The sequence below is a fragment of the Phocoena sinus genome, chromosome 16 (genome assembly GCF_008692025.1).
Source record: "Phocoena sinus isolate mPhoSin1 chromosome 16, mPhoSin1.pri, whole genome shotgun sequence".
In the NCBI taxonomy this organism is placed as follows: domain Eukaryota; kingdom Metazoa; phylum Chordata; class Mammalia; order Artiodactyla; family Phocoenidae; genus Phocoena; species Phocoena sinus.
The window spans coordinates 13,318,125-13,345,859 of record NC_045778.1 but is presented as its reverse complement, the minus strand read 5'-3'; the positions used below and the strand labels follow the sequence as shown (position 1 = coordinate 13,345,859).

The following is a 27,735-nucleotide window of genomic DNA, read 5'->3' as shown; positions in this document are numbered from 1 at the left end:
TCTTTCCTATTTTCAATAAGGAAGTGCTTGGAACTACTTTTTATTTAAAAAAAACCCTCCATCATCAACTTTATGCAAAGAAAATAGGCCAGTCTTCTTTAGAGCTGCCGTTAAGTTACCTTAAGTTACCTAACGGCTCCTGTTCCCCAGAGAGGAGAAACAGCGCTGCACATGGCAGCTCGGTCCGGCCAGGCCGAAGTCGTGCGGTATCTGGTGCAAGACGGCGCTCAGGTAGAAGCTAAAGCTAAGGTATGTGCCGAGCGTGGAAGTGTTTGCTGCCGAGAGAAGAAATGATTTTAATAAAACCTTTAAACATAGGCATGCTTTCTTCTAGGATCACTCTTTTAAAGTAATGAACCACCACCAATGACAAAAGTCTCTACCCAAGGGATATTGAAAACATCCCTTCCCTGTATGTGTATCTACTCAATTATTTAACAAAATGAAATAGAACAAGAACTTTGTGTCCTTGGCACATTGCTCGTCCCTAATGGCTTAGGAAACAAACCTAGAATTGGCCCAGAGTTGTTTGCACTCTATGGAGAAGGGCTCATGCACAAAGCTTCTAAAACCAGCACAGTTTGGAAGCATAATTGAGTTCTTTTGGTTGACCTAGATGTCAGCTGTCAGAGCCACAAAAGGAAAAAGGGAGTTTGAACTTTTTCCCTGCAAGTTGTGAAACCATAAACCCTGAGACTTGGTCAGAGTTGTTCATGGAACATAGAATATAGAAGAACATCAGGGATGAGTTTGTTTGTTTGTTTTGGGCCGCACCTTGCGGCATGTGGGATCTTAGTTCCCAGACCAGGGATCGAACCCACGCTCCCTGCATTGGAAGGTGGAGTCTTAACCACTGGACAGCTGGGGAAGTCCAAGGGCTGAGTCTGCATGCGTCATTCTCTGCCTGGCATTTACCCTCCAGAAGAAACATCTGTCACTGTCTTGATGGTAGTTGGTCTGGTTATCAAAATGGCAGTTTAAAATTTGTTGTTTATTTATTGATGTTTAGCTTTTTTTTAATGATTTTTTCAGTGAATGAATAAACTATAATTTACCAATTTTTTTTTTAAATGGCAGTTTAGGTCAAGAATCGTAAATAGATATGTAAATACCTCAACCATTTAATTTTAGCCCTTCAATATACAAATGTACATTTATTTGTCATTTAATTACATACTTTGTAGCTTCTAGTTTAGGGTTAAAAGAAGAGAAAACTGAGGCATTTGCAAAGCAGTTTGAGTACAGGATATTTCTCAACTTTTATAATTTTCCCCCAGTCTATTCAGCTCTCCTGCCCATGGGTTTTTTTTTTTTTTTTTTGGTGTTTTTTTTTCTTTTTTGGCTGTGTGGCATTCAGAACTTCCCCAACCAGGGATTGAACTTGTGCCCCCTGCATTGGAAGCATGCAGTCTTAACCACTGGACCACCAGGGAAGTCCCATAGTTGTTTTGTTTTTCTGTATTTTGCGGTACGCGGGCCTCTCACTGCTGTGGCCTCTCCCATTGCGGAGCACAGGCTCCGGATGTGCAGGCTCAGTGGCCATGGCTCACGGGTCCAGCCGCTCCGCGGCATGTGGGATCTTCCCGGACCAGGGCACGAACCCGCGTCCCCTGCATCGGCAGGCGGACTCTCAACCACTGCGCCACCAGGGAAGCCCCCGTAGTTGGTTTTTCATCAACGTCTACCAAGGCTCTCCAAGGCTTTTAAGTGTCCTTAAAGCCTTTCCTTCCGTACTCATACTTTACCTGTTAACATATTATGTCATTATATAATTAGTGTAAACATAGTACAAGCTAGAAAAGTACTAGTATAAACACACTAGTGTGGGAACAAACACAACTAGGTCTTTGTAAACATAAAATCCACAAAGGTGGGTACAAAGGTAGTGGTAACATTCTAGTCAGCAGACTATAAACCTTAAGTATCCAGTGTATCGTGGTGCCAGCTGGTAGATTTTACAGAGGACCTAGAAACAGAGCTCCGCAAACGTTTTCTGGAAAGGGCCTGATCATCAATATTTTAGGCTTCACGGGATACTGTCTTTGTCCACAAACTCTCAACTCTGTCGTTACAGAGTGGAAACAGCAATAGTACATAATTTAATACATCAGCAAACGGACATGACCGTGTTCCAATAAAACGTTATTTACAAACACAGGTGGCAGCCGGATTTGGCCCCTGGATTTTACTGTTCTGACCCCTGATCTAGAGGATGTTGGTTAATCAGTTAAGTAGATTGGTTAAGAGAGGCTGTACTCTACCATTACAAGAAACCTCACATTTTTGAGTGTTGTTACATATGAAGCATTTCGCCTAGGAAATGGTTTCACCCACAAGCTGAAATTGACCATAAGATGCATAGTTATCTCATTAAAGAGATAGTATGTATCATTGTTAAGAGCCTGACTTTCATAGCCAGTGGCATCTCCCCTAACTTCTCACACTTCCTACTAGTTACACAGACCCTCTTGCTTTGATCTTGACCTTTGCGCAGCAGTGCCCTGTGCTCCAGCCTCTTCTCTCTACTTGCCCTACATAAAGTATTTACCGGGACTTTTTCACGTCCCGGTAGAGGATTTCTCTCCAGAGGGCATCTTTGGGCAAACAAGGAAAAGATACCCCTCCAACGTGGGGATAAGGCCCTCAGGGTGCAGGACTTAGGAGTGCCTTGTGTCCTTGGGTGAACTGTCATAAGGTGCCCTCCACTCCAGGCAGATGCAGCCTGGATGACAGCTCGGCAAGCAGAGGATGGGCTGGCTGTCAGCCCCCATCGTAGCTGGGAACCTTCCTCAACCATCCTACACTGCCCTCTCCCCTCCTCCCACTTTTGACTGTGGGAAGGCAGCACCAATAAAATAATTCATTACATATGAGTACATGAGAACTGGTGGAGGTATAATATCCCTCCCAGGTATTTCCGTTTTCCCAGGATACATTCCCTTATCTCCCCCAAAAAGGAGCCATCAGAGTTTTAAAACTTGCTAAAGTATAGCAGGACGGAGTGGGGATAATTTCTAGATAGAACTGCCTTTCACAGTTCTCACGCTGATAGGTTACTCAGAGGGTGTTTAAGGTGCTTAGATCTGCCATCCTCACCTTTCTGAAACTTAAAGAAAAAGATAAATGAGGTTCTCTTTAGTATTGAATCAAAGAGTTGAATGTAGCCTCTGATACCAAGCAGTGAAGTTTCCTGTATTTTTCAGAGTGGCACCATTGTTTTCTCAGCTCATCAGCCCTGAACTTTTACTTGTCCTATAGGATGACCAAACCCCACTCCACATTTCTGCGCGATTGGGGAAAGCAGATATAGTACAACAGCTGTTACAGCAAGGAGCATCTCCAAATGCAGCCACGACTTCTGGGTACACCCCACTCCACCTTGCAGCCCGAGAGGGGCATGAGGACGTAGCCGCCTTCCTTTTGGATCATGGCGCATCTTTATCTATAACAACAAAGGTATGAAAGCCAGCCTTAGAATCCTGCTGTGTCCCCCAAAAAAACATTCTCTTTACAGTTTCCTGCGTGGTAATAGGTACAAAAGGTGTACAACAGCAGCTATACTTGGATCCCAGGATTAACATGGCCAGCAAAGCCCTGGGGTGGGGCAGGGTGATTTGGTGTGTGTGTATATCTTACGTTTCTCAGTACATTATCTTCTAACGAAACCTTATTGATGTCTGGAGTCAGATATTTCTTGCAAGTTGTTTGACAGATTTAAAGGGTGCTTTAAAAACACAGCCACAGATTTCTGTTGCCGAGGCCAGATATACAAACCACATTATCAAAGCTCAGTTGGTTAATGCTTTTATAATACTTTCAAAGCAGGAGGTGTATTTTTCTTGGTTTGTTGATGCTGCTTTTTTTGTTGTTGTTTTCTTTTCTGATTTATAGGTTTTTGGTTTTGTTTTTAATCTCAGCTCTGATGCCTTACAGTAATGACCCACCACACAGTTGCTTTTCAAGTGCAGAATGCAAAATTTAGAGCTCATTTTTCTTTGATCCTACATAAACTAGCAAGTGTGATAGCAAGATGAATTGGCCCATGGCATGTCTTAGAAAGCTAGAAATCGGTGTTACACCCTTTTTTAGATGCAGAGAAGACGCATTAATTACAGTGATTACAAATACTTGGAAAACTATCTGAACAAATGATGACTTTCTCAAAATTCGCCCCCTGTGATTCTTTAGGCTCCTCAGTAGACATGCAAGTTCCTGGATCTCATTTAACATGTGAAACAGAGGAATGGGTGATGGGGTTTTGAGTGTCCCGGCCTTTCCACCATACGAGCTTACTCTAACTGGCTATAGTCCCATGGGGTCAAATATGTTGACGACCCTCTAATCCCTGCCTCGTGCTTGGGGCCCTAGCTGTGCATGGTGACTGACCGGTCGATACCCAGATCCTTGTTAAGAGTTGGAAGCAAGAAGAACGAGCTGCTCAACTCTCAGTATCCAACTCTCGCCTATTTATTGAGATAGAACCCTGTGTTATTGTTCAGTTCACCTGTGGTGGCTGAAGTGTGAGAACCTCTGACTCCTACCCCTAAGGACTGGGTCATACATACAGACGTGTGTATACGTGTGGCAATAAAGAAAGGGGAAGAGAAAGGCTCCAGTCTGGTGATGTGGGAGGTTATGGGAGGTCCAGACTTGTCCTAGATTTTTCCAAGCCCTCCAAATCCAAATTGGGCCTGGACCCTATAACCTATTCTTCCCACAATGTGAAATCCCCAAATGGCCCTAGAATAAGCCCCAGATCCAGCTTTCCAACTTCATCCTTGTCAGATACCTGACTAGTCCCCAGGATTAGTGTCTCGTGGCCGAGCCAACAGAACGAGAAAGATTAAATATGCTGCTCATCTGTGTTGAAAGGAGGATTCTTTAACTGTTATCTACCAGTCTTGGTCCTTAAATACAGGCTTAACTGCTCTTCACCATTAGAATAATGCCTCAGTTCTAGAAGAGTGATACCTTTGTATCGTTCCTATTATTCATTATTTTTATGTTTATCGTTTCAGAAAGGATTTACTCCCCTTCATGTGGCAGCAAAGTACGGGAAGCTTGAAGTAGCCAGTCTCCTGCTACAGAAAAGTGCATCTCCAGATGCCGCTGGGAAGGTATGGGATCATCGGCCAACCTGTAACAGGCCACTCCCATGATAACAAAAAACAAGCTCTTGCTAACATTCACCAACAGCCACCTAAATTATAACTAATCCATATTTAAGTCTCATAGGATGAAGATGACTGCAGAAATAGGAGGTGAAAGCTGGGGTCCAAGTGTTGTGGAAACTGGAATGTAAACTACAGTGTGTGTTGTATCCAATCTAATCCCATCTCCTAAATCTAGGCCTCTGACGTTAAGGCGCTTTGACACTGGTTGTTGTTTCTGCACGTGTTTTCAGAGCGGGCTAACCCCACTGCATGTAGCTGCACATTACGATAATCAGAAAGTGGCCCTTCTGCTTCTGGACCAAGGAGCCTCACCCCACGCGGCTGCAAAGGTACCTGTAATGTGACAGCATGAGGAGACTGACGGGCAGTCTCTATATGTATGTTTACTTTGGCTTCGTCTGTATCACCCTCCTAGTTTAGGCATCCCTTAAAGATCATGGCAATATAAGTGCCTTAGGAAATCTGTGCCTTCGGCTATAGTCAACTCCTGTGGTAGATGCTCAATAAATATTTACTCGTCCATTGATATTCCTTGAAAATCCAGGACGTCCTGGAGTCTGAGGAAAATCCAGGAAAAAAAGTTGAAGTCCTCTTTAGCCAGACTAAAAACGTAAGAACAGCCAGAGGGAGTAAGAAAGTGCTCATTTGTCAAAGTTATAAAATATGTGTTACATTTTCCTGGCCATAAAACATTGCCTTCAAGTGGTTTATGTGTGCTTAATAAAATAAGTTGAGAGGTTTTGCTCATGTGTTGTTATTATTGCTAAGGAGAATCTTTATTCTTTTTTTAAAATTTATTTTACTGAAGTATAGTTGATTTACAATGTTGTGTTAATTTCTGCTGTACAGCAAAGTGAATCAGTTATACAGATATATACATTCCTTTTCACATTCTTTTCTATTATGGTTCATCACAGCATACAGACTATAGTTCCCTGTGCTATACAGTAGGAGAATCGTTATTCTTCTTTCTTCTTATTGTTAGGTCTTTTTTGTTTTGTTTTGTTTTTTTGCGGTACGCGGGCCTCTCACTGCTGTGGCCTCTCCCATTGCGGAGCACAAGCTCCGGACGGGCAGGCTCAGCGGACATGGCTCACGGGCCCAGCCCGGACCAGGGCACGAACCCGCGTCCCCTGCCTCGGCAGGCGGACTGTCAACCACTGCGCCACCAGGGAAGCCCCGTTAGGTCATTTTTGGCCGGTAGATAACAGAGATTTCTCAGAAAAGAGGTACTTAGAGTGAATGGCTTTCTTATGACTCTGGTGTTCTGACTTGAGAAGCAAATCATAAGGAGTTTATTTAAAGATAGGTTAGCATAGTGCTGTTGGTTTAATGAGTTCGCTATTGTTGAGCAGGTAGTTATGATCAGAGAACACTGGAATGATACAGAGCACAATTTAAATGCTATCCCATTCTTTTCCTAAATACTGTTGGTTGAAGGAACTTTTAGCATCCCTCCGGCTTTTTATATTTGTTTAGCTCTTCCATTTGGGGGCAGCTATAGTGTTCTCCTTTAAACTTAGTGTTTAGTTTAGATCAAATCTCTTGTACACAAAGAATTTGGGCTATTCTAAATTACTTTGGATACTTTCAGAGATGAAGTTTTCAGGTACTTTCTCTATTTAGAGAGTATGTGATCTTTGAAAGTTATTTCTCTTCAGAACCTTTTTTCCTGTATTTCTCAGTCATCTCCTGCCCCATCGTCTTCAGAATTGTACCCAGTGAAATCTACAATTCAAAATCAAGCCCCCAAACTTGCTTTTCATCTAAGAGCAGCTTTTCCCCATAATTTCTAGCCCTGACATTCTTTCTATCATAAAGCCATCCCTTGACTTTTGAAAAAACTTTATTTAAAAAAAAAAAATGAATAGCAGCATTATTCACAACAGCCAAAGTGTAGAAGCAACCCACGTGTCCATGGAAGCATGAAATGGATAAACCAAATGTCGTCTATACACGCAATGGAATATTATTCAGTCTTAAAAAGGAAGGGAATTCTGACACGTGCTGCGACATGAATGAACCTCAGAGATACTACGCTGAATGAAATAAGCCAGGCGTATCAAAGGACAAACACTGTGTGATTTCATGTGGAGACACAATGTAGAATGCTGGTGGCCAGGGGCCGAGGGAAGGGAAGAATGGGGAGTTAGCGTTGAATGGGTAGAGTTTCAGTTTAGAGATGGATGGTGGCAATGAACAGAGAACATCGTGAGTGTACTTCATGCCATTGACTGTACACTTAAATGGTAGGTTTTATGTAATGTATATTTGACCACAAGTTTTAAAATGAGAAAAATTTACAATGAAATTTAATAGTTGTCCACTTCATTTATTTTCCTGTCCCTTTAAGCCTGGGCCACTTTTCTTCTGTTATAAATACCCTCAGGCTCATGGCAGGCAACCAGTAAATAATTAATAAGTGAACTATTCATTCCTCACATGAGAGTAATAATTTTGTCATAACTAGTGCCAAGTAGTTGAGAATTGACAAAAGTCATAAATAAGTGAAACAAAATGAGTCCAATCCACCTTTTCATCCTCTGAAAAAGGCCAATAGTTGATATATTTGTAGTTGATTTTCAGCTTCGTATTTGTCCAACAAGACTTCACGGTTCCCTATCTGCAAAACATCTTTGACAAAGAGTCGAAAAGCAGTTCTTTAACAGCCCTTTAGCCTTCAGCATATCTTTTACAGTCAATTGAACACAGGCTTTTCTAAGAGGACATTCATTCTCATTCCCATAGTGCAGTTGCCTCCGTAAGAGTCTCTGTATGCCATGTCTGACACATGTCCAACCATCCCCACTTTCTGAGGCTGTGGTCCTTGGTCAGGAGCTTTTTCTAGTCTTTGATCCTGAGCAAAGCCAGTTCTATCAGTTAGGGTTTGGTTCACCTGGTAGAAAAAAGACGTAGCTACGGTGGATTAAACTGATGAGGTTCTGTTTGTTCTCTTGTCATAACCAGTCTGGAGGTAGGCAGGTGTTGTTGCTGGTTCAGTGTTTCCAGAGTGTAAAGAAAATTTCCTGTGATTTTTTTTGGGGTCTTTCTTCCAGCTCTTGTTGCTCAGGCTGCCAGGTAGCAAAGAAAGTCAGACACAGGTAGCCCACAGGGGCAGCTCTTACTGTCCAGGCAGGCCCCCTTGGAGGGCCTGTCACATATAGGTAGGATGGGTTTTCATAGGGACTAAACTTTTTTAAACAAAATTAAATTTGTTTTGTCATTTTTTTCTGATTTCTTTAAACTGAATAGGACATCGCAAAAGAGGAACAGTGGGTTGGAAGAAGGTAGAAGAGTAATATTTGAAAAGCAGACTGATAAATGTGCCCTCATAACGTGGTATTAAGTACCCTAATCACCAGTAGGATGGATTGAGAAAACACAACATTAAAAAAATAAAGAAAGAAGAAGAAGAAAGAAAGTCAGACAGCAGGGCATTGCCAGAAGCTCCACCCAGCCATTTCTCCTTACATCTCGTTGGCCACTTCTTTCTGCAAGGGAAGCTGGGAAATGTAGTTTTCAGCAGGGCACAACACCAAAGGTTCTTTTAGTAAGGAAGGAAGGAGAATGGATATAGGGTAGGCAAATAACCTTCTTTCCTCTAGGGAGGCTACAGCATTTCTGAATTCAGGTAGTGGTGAGAAAGGAGGGCCAAAAACTCAACAGAGCTAAGCAGGCATATGGATATGACAGACAGCCGTGCTTTCCATGCTACCTCTTCCTTATTCACATCCTTTCTTCTTGGAGTACATGATGCTTTCTTGTTGCCCTTTCTTCCCTTTTGTAGAATTGCGGGCATATTTTCTTACCCACATGTGCCCTAGAAACACGATGTGACTTTAGCTGATGGAAGAGGAAGGAGGGTGCTGAAAAACTAGATGGGCTTCCCTAATCCATTTTAGCCAGATCTATTTCCTGAGACAGGACACTGTGCTGGAAAGAGGATTGGCTTGAGTTCAGGAATAACCTGGGCACAGGTTGTGGAAGGGTTAGTGAGCCTTAACTTACTATTTGTCAGATTTCTCTTTCATAAGCTGTACAGTATATCTGTTGGCATGGATCAGTAGAGATTATGAAGGTTTGGGGGAAAAATATAAAGTACAGTGTAAATATATTACTTTTAATCATTTAAAATTGCATCTGCTCTTGTTTTTAATCTTGAAATGCAAAAGGACACATGGCATGCACTTTGTCCTCTACATCAAGAGGAAAAGAGTATTGATTGAGATTATTCTCTAGTTTAGTCTCTCACTACTTTATGTCTCTTCTGATAAATGTATCTGTCTCCTTTTGTATGGCAAGTAAGAATCCTTTAACTTTCTAGAAATTAGAAAGAAGTTAGGAAATTTAGAAAATTTTATCATAGGTCTCAAGATAAACTACTTGTTTCTTATTCGAAATATTTCTTAAGCCTTTCTGAGATGAGCTAGCCATTCTAAAATAATACCCTAAATTGTTTTTCCCTTGCTTTATACTTTCCTTTGTATCTCAGGTAAGGAGCTCAGAATAAACCCCTCAGTAATAATGAGTAACTTGTCTGGAATTGGCATGCATTACACAGATGTCAGAGCTTCTCTGTTTTCTAAGAGTCAATGATTTCTTGGTGGAATTAAAAGTAATCAAGAGGATTGTCACATCTCAGAGGATACTGACTTACCTTTAGAGGTTGAGAAGTTGCTGACTGATAAGATGCATGGTTAGAAGCTGCTCTGACTTTATCTTGCCTTTACCACTCTAATTAGTTCGTGTTAAGAGTCTTGACTAATCAGGTTTCCTAGCACTGCTTTTTGAATTTTCCCTTTTATTCAGGGGTGGGGATGGTAGTAAAACAGATCACCCCCTCCTGTCACTCGCTGTAGAGTTGGGCTCAATCCCGAGATCTACATTAGGCTCTGAAGACGATCTCTTTAGGGTGTGTGTGAGCAGAGGGCCAAATGCTTCTGAGGTCAGCTGGGGTTTCCAGATGGCAATAGGTCAAAACTAAAAATAAGAGCATAAAATCTTCTACCCTGGCCCATCCTGTTCGGCAGAGGCTGGTTTCAGAAGAGTCTAGAAGTGGCATTTCCACTTTCTTCAGTTGATATCCAGCAACCTTAAATCTTCTAGAATCATATATAGAAAGAATGTTTGTCAAGGGAGCAATGCTGTCACAGTAGAACATACCACTGACATAAACATGAGGGTTAATTACAGCAGGCTGGTCGACCAGTAGCCCCCCACTGCCCTCTTGAGTTATTTCTGACCCATCCTTATGGCTTGGAAAGATTGTGACTGATCTGTTGTCCAGATTTGGATCATATTCCCAAATCTAAATCCTATTTGTATTTTATAAATTCTAATTATTCTTTTTTCTTTCTATTTTCTTTCTCTAAATCCTCTTGTCTATACCAAAAAAAAAAAAAATTCTAGTTTTTCATTGGCATTTTTTATGTAATTAGATTCAGGCCCATGTCAAAATGTAATCTTGCATTCCTCTTAAATGACTGTGAGTCAGGACAGGGTTTCCTAAGGCAGGGGACCTTTTTTCTTAGGACAGGGGACTCTGAGGGCTCCTGAAGCAGCTTATTAACAATTTGTCAAAGGAATTTTGGTTCCTTCCACCTCTGAGTATCAAAAGTCAACCAAGAGAAGGATCCCAGAATGTTCTGAAAGCTCTAGTAAGCTTGACTCAAATCTAAGGATTTGCCAGTCATTGCCAGGCTCTGGAGATACAAAGACAAATGTGGCACAATACTTGCCCTTAACAAATCTGCATTTTAGTAGGAGGAGACAGATATATGAAGAAGAGTGCCACTAAACATCTCCGGGATTTTGACTGGAGTCAGCCAAGTGAGGGGCAGGTATAAGAGTGGAAGGGGAGGGGCTTCCCTGGTGGCACAGTGGTTGAGAGTCCACCTGCCGATGCAGGGGACACGGGTTCGTGCCCCGGTCCGGGAAGATCCCACATGCCGCGGAGCGGCTGGGCCCGTGAGCCGTGGCCGCTGAGCCTGCGCGTCCGGAGCCTGTGCTCCGCAACGGGAGAGGCCACAACAGTGAGAGGCCCGCGTACCGCAGAAAAAAAAAGAGTGGAAGGGGAGGTGAAACCCTTCATGGGGGTGTGACCCTTGAGGTGAACCTTCAAATGAAAGATGCAGGTCCCAAGGGCATGTTGGAGAAAAGCATTCTTGGTAGAGTAAGGCAAGACAGAAGCATGAGCCATATGTTGTTTGGGGACCAGTCTAGCTGAAGCGTGACTGAAGTTTCATAAAAGAGGCAATCAGAATGGCAAATGGGAGTAGATTACAGTATCTTGACTACCATGAAAATTAAAAATTTCCACTTGTAAGCAATAGGCTAGTAAAGAGATTTTAAAGGTTGAATAATGGCTCTGAACCTGCCCCGGTGGTACCATTTGTTTGTTTCCTAGTTAGGTTTCCTCTCATTCCGGATATATGAGGCAAGTAATTATTGAGCACCTACTAACACAACTACCTGTGCTAGGGGGTGCTACCATCCATTTGTAAAACCACTGGTACTCTTGACTCTTTTGCATTAAACTCTCTATAGTACGTTTTCCCTATTTAGGAATGTGGGAGATGTGAGGGCACTATGTTACTAGCACTTCTTGATTTCTCAGTGTTTGCTTACTTGCTAATGATTTTTTTAAACCATCAAAGAAAATCACTAGAAAGGGAAGCATACTATTTGAAAATGCACTGCACACATTTTTATCTTGTGACTGGGCATGTGACCAAGTGATTTCTCTTGACAGAATGGTTATACACCACTGCACATTGCTGCCAAAAAGAACCAGATGGACATAGCGACAACTCTGCTGGAATATGGTGCTGATGCAAACGCAGTTACCCGGCAAGGAATTGCTTCTGTCCATCTTGCAGCTCAGGAAGGACATGTGGACATGGTGTCACTGCTCCTCAGCAGGAATGCTAACATGAACCTGAGCAATAAGGTAACCTTTTTTTTTTTTCCTCTGCAAAGCATCCAGCGCAGCAAAACCTCACCTTCAAAAGATCGCTTAAGAAGTCATGAAAAATTCAGGTCAAAAAGAAAGTGCAAAGTGTAGTATGCACAAAAGTATGTACCAACATGTTATTTATCGTAGGAAGAACTTGAAAAAAATCTGTTTAAACAATAAGAGAATGTTAAGTCAATAACTGCAAAGTCATACTGGTGAGTGACAGAGCCATAAAAATGAGGTCCACAAAATTGTTCTAGTAACGTGATGTTTTGTTATAATGTAAAGTCAAAGGGCAACCAGAACATAGTAAATAAGAAGTTGTAGGTTGTAAATAAAAAGTTGTAAGTTGATCTATGCCACAGACATTTGGGGGGTACCTACTGCCTGTCCCAGTTTTAAGTCCTAGGTTACAAAAAGAAACTGGAAACAGGTCTGCCTTCAGAGAGTTCATTTTAATAACAGAAATTTAGAGTAGCTGTCTTACTCCATAGATCAAAAGCTTAGTCTCTGTAGGTAAATTGGCAGTGCCAGGGAACTTTTAAGTCTCTGTTCCCAGAAGTCTTCAGACTCCCCTGACCTCATGTTCGACATCCCCATGGTTAGTGAAGAGCTCTGTGAAAGTCCAGCCCACAGTTACCCAGAGACATGTTAAGGAGGTCTCTGCCTCCACTGTGTATAGCAGAGAATTTGGGTTTGCTGACCCGCTTATTAATACCTGAGTCTGAGATCTGCCCAAAATACAAGACAGATATTCCTTAGTCTTCAGATTTAAAACAACCTGCAAGAGTGTCCCCAAATTCCCGATAATCCAAACTCCCTGTTATTTAGCTTCTCCTCTACAGGATGGTGATGGCACAGCTATGACATTTCTCAGCCACAGCTCAGATACTGGAGTAGAGTTTCAAGATAGCAGTAGTTTTATGGCAATGAATAATAAGTAGTTTAAATATTTTAATATATGTGGCCTGTGTTTTGTGATCACAGAGGCTTTGAATTTCCTGGGTATGAATCCGAAATCTGACTCCTACTTGACGTGTAACTTGATTGGACAAGTTATGTGACATCTCTGAGCCTCAGTTTCATTCTCTAATAAACAAAGACAACACTCTTTACTTCCCAGAAATGTCAGGAAGATGACTAACATTCAGCACCTTCTTCTAAGTGGAAAAAGAATAGTTGTCCTAATTTTAGACTTTTCACAGTTTGGGGAAAAGGTTACTCTGCACTAATCTGAATTCCCAAGGTGGTAATTTAACAAATTCTATGAACCAAAAGACATACGTAAGAGAATAGGAAAACCTTTTATCAGTTTTAGTATCTTGAAAATCCTTTGTGATCACTGCAAACCAAACACAATTTTCTTTTATTTTTTCTCGTGTACTGATTTGCTTTTGTCATATCTTTCTTTTTAAACATTCCTTTGGAATGTATGCCTCGGCATTAACGGGAATCACGAAGCAATTTCAAGTAGTCATTATAATCAGGATTTGTTTGAGCTGTTGAATTTCTAAGGTTCATATACTAATATATAGACCAGCCTTATAATAGTTTGCTGCAAAATTCAACCTGTCTTAATGAGATGGAGGACGTGGCCTTCTCAAATGATGCCACATTCTGGCATCCATCAGTGTATTTATTCTTAGGAGCCCAGAATATTATATCTCATTAATTCTCCCAGAGACAATACAAGCCTGAACAATTGGTTAACAGGTGAACATTTTCTATAGGTCTGACACCAAAGTACTGTGTCATAAACATTTATTTCCTTTAAATTCCTTTAGCTAACCCATGGCAATATACATATTTAGCCTTGAATTCACCTTAAAATCATTTTTCAAAAATTTAGGCTGAGAACACTTCAGAAAGAATTTCTCAGTGTCTACTTGGGTAGACTAGAGGGAGATCAGCCAACGGAATTCTGAGGCCCAAAAGACATAGCAAACCAAGAAAGCCTGGAAATGCCCAGCCACCTTCCTGAACAAACTCTACATAAGCAAATATATCACCAAGGAAATTCCCATTGGCACACTGTACTTAAGGAACTTTCAAGAACTTCACAGTACCTAGAAATGGTCTAATAAGAAGGCATTTGTAAGTCTTTGCTTCCTTTCTCAGGAGTCATTTTCTGTACCAAGTATTAAATAAGTTCCAGTGTGAAAACAGAAAATCCGCAGAGCTCTATTCAATAAGGACTCTGACAGGTTTTCTGTCCATTTTTCCTAAGCTGCCAGAGTTTTAAACATCAGTTACTCTCCCTCCACCCCTTCCCCCTTCCCCATCCCACTTCCCCATTTCACACTTGCTAAACAATGAATATTAAAAGAAAGATTTAGCTTTCGTGAAAAGTATGATTGAACCAAACACTTGATTGTTTTCACTTCTCTTCCTGCTATTCACCAGCAGTTCCCAGGTTTTTAAGAAAAAGAGCCCATGAACCTACGTTCCTGCCGAAGTACTAGTGTTTGATCTGGTGCGATTTTGCTTTTGACGTTCCCACTTTCCCACACGAATTCTGCAGACCACAAGTAGCTGTATTTCTTTACACAGCCAATAGAGTACGAAGCAGAGCTGTTCCTCTTCCAAGTTGGTGGTATTCTCTCTGTGCCCAATAAATGCCATTTTTAAAAAGAGCCATGCTCAAAACCTTTATAAAAGGTTAATAGATAACTTCTGAACTCACACAGGGCTGTTTTAACCATCACATTTTGTTTTTTAAATCATGAATGTAAAAATAATTTTTTCTTTATTTAATTTATACTATGTTACCGAAAGATGCTTGCTTTTTCCTCTGACTCAGTCGATTAGTGGGTGGATTAAACGCTAGATACTCGACTGGTTATACAAGGATTAAAGGTACAGTAGTTACCTCAAGAAACTCACAGTGGTTTGAAGAATACAGACGAGAAAAGAGTTTAAATGCAGGATTATGTTGCTCTCGACGGAAGTGAGCACGCAGGGGGTTCGCACGTAAATAATAACAGTGAAGCCTTTTTCGAGACCGGGGAGAGAGAGGGAAGCCCAGGAAAGCTGGAGGTGCCTCCAGACCAAAGGTAGAGTGGACAGCACGAATGTCCACGGGGGAACGCGAGAAAGTAGGGCACCAGCCACGGTACATTCCCCCAGCTGTGCTGAGAACCACTCAGTAAAGCTCTTCAGAAGGTTTGGAAAGTCTCAAACTTAGAATAGGGGATTGTGACACTTTTACATAATGTTACAGCTGCAAATATCTGTTGCCTCTAAAGTGGAACGTGGAACATTGTTCTATGATTATGTCAGTGTTTGGGTGGTGCCAGTTTTGGCCCCAGGCTTATTTTTCTTGGATTTCAAGTGAAGGCACCAGTCCTCCTTTTCCTGTTTCCTCTTTTATCCAGTTTGGGTGAGCTTCTTCCAAAAGTCTGTAAAGAGTATTAGAAAGTCAAGAGTGAATGACTCTTCCTGAGTCCTGTCATTAGTTTGATGGAATAGGAGCCCCTAAATAAATACTGTTCAGCATCTCGAGGGTTCTGTGCCCTTCCTGGTGCTGCTTTTGGTTCACGCCTTTCCTCTGACAAATAGGACAGGTTGATGGCCTTGCTACACAGATGCAGAGGAGGAGAAAGAGGCCGTTAGGACTCGGGACATTAACTTGTGTGCTCATAATGGATGAAAGAAAAGAATCTGGACGCACTTACACCAGCTTACGTTCTCTTAAATGTTATTTATGAAAAATGCAGCTACAGAGGATTTTTAAACCAGGGTGCAGTCTTGGTGATTCTTTTCTTGGCCATTGGGATAACCACATAGCCTGTCCATTCTGTGGTAGAGTCAATTTCAAGTATCTGGTCTCATTAAATGACCTGGAAATTTTCACAAGATAGCCTTCATATTACATTCTCATGAGACAGCATTTATATAACATTTCACAGACCATTTTTCCTACCCAGAAGCAACATAAAGAAAATATTTGTCAGCCTAGGGTATTAATATTTAATGGAGAAAATGATATCATCATATGTCAGTATTCAATTTATAAACAGTTTTCATTTTAATAAATTTTTCTAAAGCTAGTCATGCGTTGGTAGTGCGTTAGAACTCTTGCATAATTTTGTAAAAAATAAAAAGACTCTATTTTAAAAAAGTGAACACTGAAGTACATAAGAGGAAAATGATATAATGTCTGGGATTTGCTTTAAAATACTTCCGCAAAGCAAAGAACAAACAGGAAGTAGGGCTGGATGAAACAAACGTAGGAAAACCTTGATAATTGCTGCATCTGTGATCAGTACACAAGGTTCAGCCCATTCCCTCCACTTTTGAGGATGTTTGAAATTTTTCATTAAGCCTGCAGATAACCATGTTGTCACATGCTAGTATATAAACTTACTCTATAGATTTTTTTTTTTTTCTTTTTTTGCGGTACGCGAGCCTCTCACTGTTGTGGCCTCTCGCATTGCGGAGCACAGGCTCCGGACGCACAGGCTCAGCGGCCATGGCTCACGAGCCCAGCCGCTCCGCGGCATGTGGGATCTTTCCGGACCGGGGCACGAACCCACGTCCCCTGCATCAGCAGGCGGACCCTCAACCACTGCGCCACCAGGGAAGCCCCTATAGATTTTTTTAAACATAGAAATTGTAGACTTACTCTTCTTGAAGTCCTAAATTGTTTCTCCAGCACGCCGGTGTGTCCTCCATCCCTCCTGTAAGATGACCACTTTCATCTTTTGCAGAGTGGCCTGACCCCACTCCATCTGGCTGCTCAAGAAGACAGAGTGAATGTGGCCGAAGTCCTAGTAAACCAGGGGGCACACGTGGACGTCCAGACAAAGGTACACAAAAAGATGGTGCCCATCCAGAGTGTCATTGTGACTCCTTGTATGGAACAAATACAATTTTCTGGGGGAAAAATACATCTTCCATCATGTCTTTTGTACGCAGTATTTCAAACGTGTATCTGTACAAGGGACACCAGTGTCTCTGGTTGTGGTGTCCCAGGTGCTTTTACCTTTACTGCCCTGAATACTTTATGTAGCTGCATGTTGCTGCCTCCTGTGTTAATGCAATTTTTTAATCCTTGTTACAACACATCTGCCCATCAAGGGCAGAGTGTGAAAGCTTGTACCTTTTTTAATTTTTGTGACTGACTTTTAAGAAATGCATACAGAAAAAGTTGTCAGTAATTGATGACTTCTAACTTTGTTCAGGCATAGTCTATGGAAGAGGATACATTAGGTTTTATTCAACTGCTACTCACTTGCTAAATTTCTTATGGTGTATATGATCGCTAGCAGCTCCTTCCCTCTCTCGGCCAAAATAGTTATCTTTTCAAAAAGAAATTTCTGATTAATCTCATAGAATGCCGCCATTTCAAACTCACATAAGACGAATGGGTGTTTTGTGTCATCATCAAAGATAGGACTTCATATCAGTCTTTCTCTGAATATTTTCTTTCAGCACTTAATTTTGTTACTCTTCATGTCAAACTTGTATCTACTTCAAAATGTAACTTTGTTTCTGTGTGTCACATTTTTGACACAAAAATGAATACTTGTTACCTATTATACTGTGAATACGAACATTTCTGTGTATAATATAGATGGATTCTGAGGTGTGTGGACAGATATTGAAGATATTAATAACATAGAAGGGTCACCAGGAATTAGCCAGGTAAAAAGGTATTGCAGGCATCAGAACCAGGCTGGATTTACGGGACGAGCACAGGAAGCAGACCTGAGTAGACTACACCCTTTGCACCGTGTTCTGACTCTCTAGGGCTGTGGCTTCTCCACCCATACTGCATTCTATTAGAAAGAATCTGCCCAAAAGAGACGTGACCAGGCAAGATCCTTTATGCTTTTTTAACTCTGTATTAAAATAGTGAAGCAAATATAATGGTCCCTGGCTGGAGTAGTCTTAGATAGAGCTGTGACCCAGGTAGCCTCCCTCACTCCCATTTCTGAAATGCCTCGTGCCCTTCAAGTCCCCATGGCCTCTTTGGTAGCCTAAGTGCCCAGTTCTCTCTATTCTGTTTCTTTCCAAATTTTTCATTCTAAAAGAACCCCTTAGCCCCGGATGCCTTCCTAGATAGCTGAATGTTTAACAGAGAAACCAGTAAAGGCAACAGTAGTGGCTGAATGGTTTCTTGTTACTTTCCATGAAAATACAAGCATTTTTCAATCTGAAAAGCTCAGACTGGATTTAGCTTATATTCTTTACTGTGCTTGTACACTTTCATCAGAAAAGAAATCTTTACTTTAGAAATTTGCAACTTCATGGTAAATAGATTCACCCTGTGTTGTTCTATTGACACACACACACACAGACTTATAAACATTTTATTTGGTTCCCTCTCCCTTTATAAATGAAAAATTTGCGAAGACAATAACAGGGTTCTGTTTCTCAGTACGTTTTATCTCAACACATCCAACATATACACCACCAAAATTCAGTCAGGGATTAAGGCAGTGATTCTCAAGGGCAGGTTGGGAGGAGAAGAAATGGTGCTGTGAACCTTCTGTTCTAGATTTGCAAAAGCAACCCCACGGTTTAAGAGTATTGGGTCTCCACCAGGGTTTCCTTCTAACCCTGTCCAACTCAGGTCACAGTCTGTAATCATTTTTGTACTCAGTATAATATTTCTGAAGCATGTACCTTTTCCTGCCCTTTACAAGTGATGTAGTTCCGTAAGCATCTCTCTGTCTCTTAAAAAAATTAGAGACAAAAAAAATCACTCTCTCATCCTTTTTCTTCTCAGCAAAGATCACAGCACCAAAAAGAAGTGAGGCTGTGATTGTCCCATAGTTGAGTAGAGCAGGAGTGCAAAGAGATGGGTTGCTTGGATTTGCTTCCTAGCCTTGTAAATAAGGAGTTGATTGTATCCCATCAGCTTCCAAATTCTTCCTGGTAAAGATGACATCCCCAAGCAGCCGACAGGTAGAATGTATGGTACCATTTGAGTCACTGGCTTCAATTTTAAAATAGTAATAATTAAATTATCGGGAGCTCTTTTCTCTTGTGGGGAGGAGACCAGAACATCCTGGTAACAGCCGTGCAGCCTTCCCACTGGCCTGCTGACCCACCATATCTCCATCTCACTTTGTATTTGAAGTTCACCAAATCAGTTCAGACTAAATTGTGCGGCTGGCACAGGGTTTAATGCTCAGTGTCGTACAGCTGAAATGAAGCCACTTCTTTCGCTTTTTTTTTTTTTTTTTTTTTTTTTTTTTTGCGGTATGCGGGCCTCTCACTGCTGTGGCCTCTCCCATTGCGGAGCACAGGCTCCGGACGTGCAGGCTCAGTGGCCATGGCTCACGGGCCCAGCCGCTCTGCGGCATGTGGGATCTTCCCAGACCGGGGCACGAACCCATGTCCCCTGCATCGGCAGGGGGACTCTCAACCACTGTGCCACCAGGGAAGCCCTCTTTTGCTTTTCAAAAGGAGAATCTCTGGAAACATTTTATTTAGACCACCCCAAAGCACACCAAAGCACTGATTCTCAGAGGTACTGATTAGCAAGTAAATAGTTAAATTAGCTTTCTTTTAATGTGTGTAAAATCATGAAAAATGTTTATTTGATACATAGTCATTTCACATTTGTTTCTAGAGCTCTTACTAGTTGTTCGATTCTTACCTGGGTGATACGTTCCTTGTCCTCACAGAATTCATAGTCTAGAGAGGGAGACACAACAATAAAAATGTAATAATAATAGCAAAATTTACTACTCATTTTCTCTGTGTCAGATACTGTTCTAAGCATTTACCCTTATTAATTTGTTTAATCCTTATGACTATCTTATAAGGTTGATAAAATTAGTATCCCTATTTTACAGAAACTGAGGCACAGAAAAGGAATTACTCATGTAAGGTAACATAGCTAGCTGGTCCAAAGCCTGATTTTGACCCCATGTATAAATAAATAAATTTAGAGTTATTGGCGTTAACTGAGTTATTTACAAAGGTGGGAGTATAGGAGGGGTCTATAGCTGGTTCAGCGTCACAGGAACATGAGAAAAAATTGGGGGCACGCCCCAAGATACTGCTAGATAATTAAGATGATCTCAGAGGGCCTTGATGTGCCATGCTTACGTTTTTAATCCTGTTTGTACTGGTAAGCCTTGAGAGGTTGTAAACAGAAGATGATAAGATCAGATATCTGGTTTAGAAAGATCCTAGGAGACAATGCAAAGAAGGAGTTGGTAAAAGAGCTTGGAGCAGGGGCCATTAGAAGGCAATTGCTGAGGTCCAGATGAAGAATAGAGAAGGCCTCAAGTAAGGGGCAGATGGGATATTGGTAAACAAGAGAGAAATTGAAGAAATACTTAACAAGTACAAACAATTAGACTTGAGACCATGTGTATATAGGGACTAAGGAAAAGTGAGAAATTCAGGACGAACCTGAGGATGTGGCTCTGTAACCAGGTGACCATTCAGCGAGACAGGAAGTGAAGGAGAAGAAGCTGGTTGGAGAAACAGCACCCTGAGTTCTGTATTGGGTGTGTTGATTCCTACATGACCTAGGGGCTCTCTAGGTAGAGACAGCTAGTAAATGACTAAAGCTTTGGTCTGGGATACAGGAGGGCCGTCTGGACTAAAGATACCGATTTGGACGTGGTCAGAATAAATGTATCCGTTGAAATTGTGAATGTGGACGTGATCGTTGAGGAACAGTGTGGAGGAAATCAAAGACAAAATCCCTAGGATCAACGATATTTTAAAGTGGTTGGAGGAGGTGGAAGGAAGCAGGCCTGACTGAGGGCAGGAGGGAAATGGGGAAAGAATATGACATGGATGCCAAGTAACTGAAGACTGTCAAGGAGAGTGTGACACAGAAGAGAAAGCACTAAAACACGTGCACTGCAGTGGCACCGGGGTTATTAGAAGGCAGTCTCACTGGAGTAGTGGGGACGGTGAGATATGGGGAAAATGGAAGGGAATGGTGAATGAAAATGGGTTTTTTTTCAAGAAGCTTTAAGAGAATATAGACCCAGGAAAGGAGAGAAATATTTGAAAGGAGTGATTATTGTTTCCAAGTTTGGAAGTATGGCAGTATGTTAGTAGGCTAAGAGGAAGGTGCCAGTAGAAAGAGAAATGGTCAAAGAAGTTATAAGGGATGTCAGAAGTGGGATAGGCTGGGTTAGGGATGGAGATGACAATTGCCTTATTTTTCTTCTATCATTACGGAAATACTCTTTCATAATCTTTGACTCTTCTGTAGTCCCTGAGAGGATCTTTGTTTTGTTTTCCATTTTAACCCCACACTAATTTTGGAGGTAAACAATAAAGTAAAAAAATCACAGGAGAAATTTTTTCAACCTTTTTAGCGTGCTAAGACGTTCAACTGTAGCACCTTCAGGAAATGAGATACTGAGAGTTTATTTTCAGAGTTTGTTTTCTAAAGGAAAAATCTCTGTCTGTTACTAAATGCAACTTTTCAATCTCAATCAGTTTTATTGAAGTAAAATTATGAAAAAGCTATTTATAGAAATATCTTACAGCCTGCCATATTATTAAGTAATATTTAGTGTGACAAGAGAAAGGTATTCCCTAAAACAATAGTATCAACATAAAAAAATTTGAAAACAAAAAATTTAACTGAAATAAAATCAGGGAATAATTGTAGTTGTGAGTGGGTGTGTTCACTGAGGAAGACTATGACAAGTGCAAGGAAGGCCAAAGACAGACTCGAGAGAGCACAGGTTTAGGAGGTGAGGAAATAGTGTGGATTTCCTGCTCCCGCTTTCTCAAACCATGTTGCATAGGGAGGCACCTAACTACTGCTCAGTAAGATCTCATGCTCACGTACCATAGATCAGAAACAGCCGCCTGAATATTCCTTCTGTACCTGTTTGCTCTTCCTACACAAATACACCCTTTCAGTATTGCCTAAAGAAGATGACTTAACTTCAGCTTGTAATGATGGTATAAGTAGGCAACAGTGAAAAAAGCAAGCAACGACTGCTCAATTATCTGAACTATGACTGTTCCTTAGTTATTAAAGAAAGAAGAGTTGGTCTTTCCAAAATGTATTGCCACTAGTTGAAGGGAATTTCCCAAATCACATCTCTCTGGGCATGTGCAAGGTGCCATTTACCATGGGAACTTTGTGACCCTCAATGAATAGAGGAGCCCCAATTTTGGTTTCTCTGGATGAAAACTAAATCTTCCTGGCATGCATATGTATTTTTAATAAAATACTGTAGTATTTGTGGAGCAGCAAGGAGACCAATGTCTTAGAGCAGCGTGAACAAGGGAGAGACTCGTAGGAGACGAGCTCAGAGATGTAATAGATGGGAGGTGGAGAGCAGGGTCCAGACCAACCATGTCCTAACAGTCCACTATAATGACTTAGGGTTTTACTAGGAGTGACAGTGAAGCTATGAGGATGAGAAGAAACTGTACATTAAGGTACTTAGAATAATTCAATTTCTTTTAAAAATCTGATCAATACAGTAGCACAGTAGCCATTGGAAAGTGTTGCATCATTGCTTAGGCATGTTGACCAGAAACTTGAAGAGTTCCTTAATATTTAAAATTTTAAAATATTTTCTGTAATCTTTTGGTTTGGGATCAGTCCTCTGCCACTAACACTGGGAATAATGTTACTTCAGTCAATTAAGCTAATTGTACTGAGAACTGGTAGGAGAAAACTGTTTTCATGCCTCCCTCCCTAAGCAGCATTCTGATTCCTAACACAGTATCCTGAGTTCCTCAGTACCAAGAAAGAACCCTGCAAAGCAGGCAGGTGAATTCTGGTCCCCAAAATGGGATACCCTTCATCGTGCATGAAGCAGCTTTAGGGGTCCTAAGTCAGACTCATATACATGTGGTTACGGTGAGCTTATCAACAGGGTCTGGTCAGTGTGGCTGCACTTACAGTTCAGTTCATGGAATAGAATCTAACCAGAGTCAGTTCTTTAGGGCAGCACATCCCTGCTGAGGTGTCTTCACCTTCCACAATCAGCTGTGTTCCGGACGTCCCCTTTTCAAATTCAAATACACCCATTTGCTGGAGTGTCTTAGTTAGTTTAGGCTGCTATAACAAGAATACTATAGCCTGGACAAACCTTTATTTCTCAGAGTTCTGGAGGTTGGGAAATCCAAGATCAAGGTGCTGGTAGCAGGTAGAAAAGAGAAGGGGCAGGCTGTCTCCTTTCTCTTCTTATAAGGGCACTAATCCCATTCATGAGGGCTCCACCCTCATGACCAAATTACCTGCCAAAGTTTCCATCTCTAAATACCATTACACTGGGATTAGGGTTTCAGCATACAACTTTTAGGGGATACAAACATTCAGTCTGTAGCACAGAGTCACCATAAAGACACACTAATGCCATCACATACAAGATGCAGACACTTGAAAACATGGACCCTTGACCCATGACCATTTAGAAATATTAAAAGTCTGTGCTCTCCCTTTCAGTGATCTGGTGCTGCCAGTGTCATCGTAAACAGAGATTGGCCATGGGCACTGAAATTGTGTGGTGGAGTCTGTTACATTATGGCCATCTAGAAAAAATATCTGGAATATCCTTTTTAAAAAAAATAATTATCTAGAATATATGTGTGTGTGTATCTATATATACGTACACATACATACACACACGATATATTTTTTAATAGATGGAATTTATAGCCCCTCAGGGGTCAGTGGATATTAATTGGAGAAGCAATCCATTGCTTTGTCTAAATGAGTGGTTTTCAAAGTGTGGGGCTCTACCTAGGTAGGCAGAAGACTTTAACTAGAGCATCTATTGCTAGACCAAGTTCATATATCGCAGACCTCCTGAACTCACACCAGCCTCTCCTGCTTCAGTGTTTCTATCCTTCCTGTCTCCGTCATGCATTCTGATCATCATCTACTGCTTTCATGATCACTTAACCACTTCACATTTTTTAACCTCAATTTTATGCCTTGAGAGAGTAGAGTGTTGAATAAATGCTAGTCCATGTCTGTCCATTGAGCACGCTTCTGACCCTCTGCAAGAAGCCACTGGATCCTTCTGTCTAGGCTGTCGTTCCATCTTTTCGTCCTATCTTGAAAAGTTGTTATGGAAATAAAATGAGCCGATGCTAGAGTGAGCACTTTGGGACATTTAGTAACTATTTCCATGTGAGGTGGTATTGTTATTTATACCTTAGATTAGCTCTGTCAATGACATTTGTTTTATATAGGGGGAAAAAAACGCTTTCTGCCTCGTTAAGAAAGGTTATTTCTTAATAAAGGTTATATATATATAATTACAGATGGGATACACACCACTACATGTGGGCTGCCACTATGGAAACATCAAGATTGTTAACTTCCTGCTCCAGCATTCTGCAAAAGTGAATGCCAAAACAAAGGTAAACTCCTTTCTCCTTTGTATCTACCAAGTCATTGATCTCGTGTCCAAGGAAGTAAGAGTCTTTTCTTCCATCTTCCTTCTACAGAATGGGTATACGCCGTTACACCAAGCAGCTCAACAGGGACACACGCATATAATCAATGTCTTACTTCAGAACAATGCCTCCCCCAATGAACTCACTGTGGTAAGAGCAAAGGGCCAGCTAAGTGATGAGGGGGGAGCTGGGCCTGGGTGCTGGTGCCTTCTTACATTTTTATTGGACAGGTTTGCTCTTTGACTTTCTATGTTTAGTAGGCATAAACAGAGCATTCAGTAGAATGAAGGGAAAAGGACAATAACTGTATTGTTGTGAGTTGTCCAGAGACAGAGATGTGATTAATGTTTCCCACGTAAAAACTACAAATCGGGCTTCCCTGGTGGCGCAGTGGTTGAGAGTCCGCCTGCCGGTGCAGGGGACACGGGTTCGTGCCCCGGTTCCGGGAGAATGCCGCGTGCCGCGGAGCGGCTGGGCCCGTGAGACATGGCCACTGGGCCTGCGCACCCGGAGCCTGTGCTCTGCAACGGAAGAGGCCACAACAGTGAGGGGCCCGCGTACCGAAAAAACTAAAAAACAAAAAAAAACTACAAACCCACTGCTACCCAGTAGGGAGTACAAACATAAGAAGAAGCACGTGTTTGTTTCCTTGATTACATAAAACATTAAAAAGCCTCTCGGATTCCATGTGTAGCAGCCCAGACTCTGCTCTATGAGTAGGGACAGGTTAGGTGGGTTTTGTGCAAGGTATGTCTTTAATGAAACAGCGTTTTGGGTATGACAGTGGGAAAGGACTGGTGAGACACTCACCTTACGTTTGTAAAGGCAAACATGTGGAAACACACAGGCGCTGAGACACGTGGAATGACTTGTAATTCCTTGACCATGTTTCCCTCTTCCCAGAATGGGAACACTGCCCTGGCCATTGCCCGGAGGCTTGGCTACATCTCAGTGGTGGACACCCTGAAGGTGGTAACTGAAGAGACTGTGACCACGACTGTGAGTAGTGGATGCCAGACCTTGTAACCCCGTTACCCCAAGAGCCAGTTCTCAGACTGTAGATTTTTCCAGGCTTTGGGGAGATGAACCTTTTTTCCTCCATTCAGAAACTAAGCACCGTATTTCCAAATGCTGTCACCTCCTTGATGGCAGTCAGCAAAGCAAAACTCTCATTTCTGATGGGAAGAAAAATTCAAAACACTAAAAATACCTTTTCAAAAGTTATACCTTTCAAAAAGCTACAGAGGTTTTAGTTCCATAGAAAGCTGAATGTATTTCTTTATTTTGATATAAAAAACTTTTTTAATGAGATGTTTTGACATCCTTCTTTGACAGTGCAAGAAAGATGAAAACCCTAAGTTGGTTCTTTAAAATATTTTAACTCACAAATGATAATGGGTACATTGTCATCATTATTGTAAACATATTTTGGCCTTGTTAGAGAAACACTAGAGGTGGGTTCCAAATCAGTTTTTCCCACCACGCTCGCTTCTCTTCCATTCACCTATTGGAGTTTTCCTAGGAAAAACAATCACTTCTTTGGAACCCCGTCTGGTGCCTTTGAACTCCATCAGGATTTGGTAACTTTGGAATCGATAGCAGATACTGCCCCATGTCAGAGGTTTACTTGAGTTATTCCTGACTGCGTGACTCAACACACAGGCCCGAGACTGAGTCCGTACAGTGTCAGTTTAGGACTCTGCAGCACTTGGAAGTATCAGCTGTGCTTCCTTTTCTCATATGCCACCTTCCAACACGAAGAAGGCATAGTTCACGTCTGCAGTCTGGATATACAGTGCTTCGTACAAAACACCATGGCTCGAAGGACTCTGTTGCTACCTGCCGGTTGAGTTATTTGGCTGTGTACAGGTTTTAGAAGCTAAAACTTCAGCCTGCTGATCACAAAAGAGAAATATTGTAATTTGCAAAAGAGAAAACAGTAGCTTTAATGGACTAGAGCAATGGTTGTCAGCCAGGGCACGTCTCTAACTTTAAGATATAGCTGGAATAGAAATTAATTCCTACATATTGCTTTCATATACCTCTTGAGTATTTCATCATCTTAAAATCTATCATTAAATTCTCGAGAAGAGAGTTTAAATAAATAATGTTTATTAACCTTAATTTTATAGATATGCCATGTAACTCTCTTGAGAGTAGGAAAGGAGAGAAGGACAAGGTATTAAATAACAACCAAGTGTCACCATGCTATAAAAGACTTGAAGTCACTGAAATAAATACGTGAAACCCCTGTTTCAGTGTTAGAGAATTGAAGATGGTATAATAGTTCAAAATATAAATCTTATTTGATTAAATGTCAATGATTTTCTCACCTGTTAGGAAAGTTCAAAATGTTTCTTTGATATCAAAAAGAGCTTTAGGAGAAAATAAAGTTACAGACAGGGAAAGTAAAGTTACAGCCTCAGGAAGTGGACTGAGAGAAAAGGGTTTTAGGGCTCCAGTTCCTAGTGAAAGAATGTGCACGGGAGTCATGCCATTTCTCACTCAACATCATCAGCTGACTTGCTAGGTGACTTTCTGCCAGACAGAAAAGATTGCTCATGCTAACAGGAAGGTCCAGTTTGCCTGGTGAAGTAAATGAGGCTTCCGCCAGATGAAACGCTCACATTGACTAGAAAAGAGGCCATTGAAGTCCCTAAGACCTAGTCCAGCACTGTGGTATTTGAGACTTTATTTCAAGCGGAGACACCACCTTGTCAGCCCTGCCTTTGCAGTTGCCTGTCATCTAGCTCAGAGAGGACTGACGGGATTCAGGGTGGGGTGTGTGCCCTTAAGCTAACCAAGCACAGTGCAGCCGCCCGCAGGTGGGTCTCTGTTCAGACGTTATGGAAGCCCCAGCGACCGTTGTCTCCTTAAGCAGGCACCAGTTCTTCAGCAGCCTTAAAAAGAACACTGCATCTTTGATAGGAGTGCCATGTTGGATGTGGCAATTCTGAGAAAGATGCTTTAGTTAATGACATTACAATCACGGCAGAGGAGGAAACTGAGTGGCTAGGAGCGGCTATCCAAAAGATACGAATTAAGCTATTTAAATTGCATTGTTTAAAATTCCCTCAGTAGCAACGAGCAGAGTACTTCTATCACTCAGATGTTGGTTTCTAACAGCCTTCTCTAATGGAGGGAACCAGGGCTCCTTGGAGAAATGACAAAATCTACAACTGGGGCAGGAAATATACAAGATGAGCCTGCAACCTCTGGTAGTGCCAAAAAGTAAGGCCCTCCCTGTAA

The 27,735-nt window shown here is 41.6% G+C and overlaps 1 protein-coding gene across 1 annotated transcript in view; it reads left to right on the top strand.

Moving 5' to 3' along the window:
* The window catches only part of ANK3 (ankyrin 3), a 330,729-nt gene that overhangs the window by 179,988 nt on the left and 123,006 nt on the right, over positions 1-27,735 (top strand). Inside the window, exons 13-21 of the mRNA XM_032607988.1 lie at positions 151-249; positions 3,259-3,456; positions 5,019-5,117; positions 5,405-5,503; positions 11,926-12,123; positions 16,839-16,937; positions 24,352-24,450; positions 24,538-24,636; positions 25,390-25,485. Of these exons, the coding sequence (XP_032463879.1) occupies positions 151-249; positions 3,259-3,456; positions 5,019-5,117; positions 5,405-5,503; positions 11,926-12,123; positions 16,839-16,937; positions 24,352-24,450; positions 24,538-24,636; positions 25,390-25,485 (1,086 nt within the window). The remainder of the gene's footprint in view (positions 1-150; positions 250-3,258; positions 3,457-5,018; positions 5,118-5,404; positions 5,504-11,925; positions 12,124-16,838; positions 16,938-24,351; positions 24,451-24,537; positions 24,637-25,389; positions 25,486-27,735) is intronic.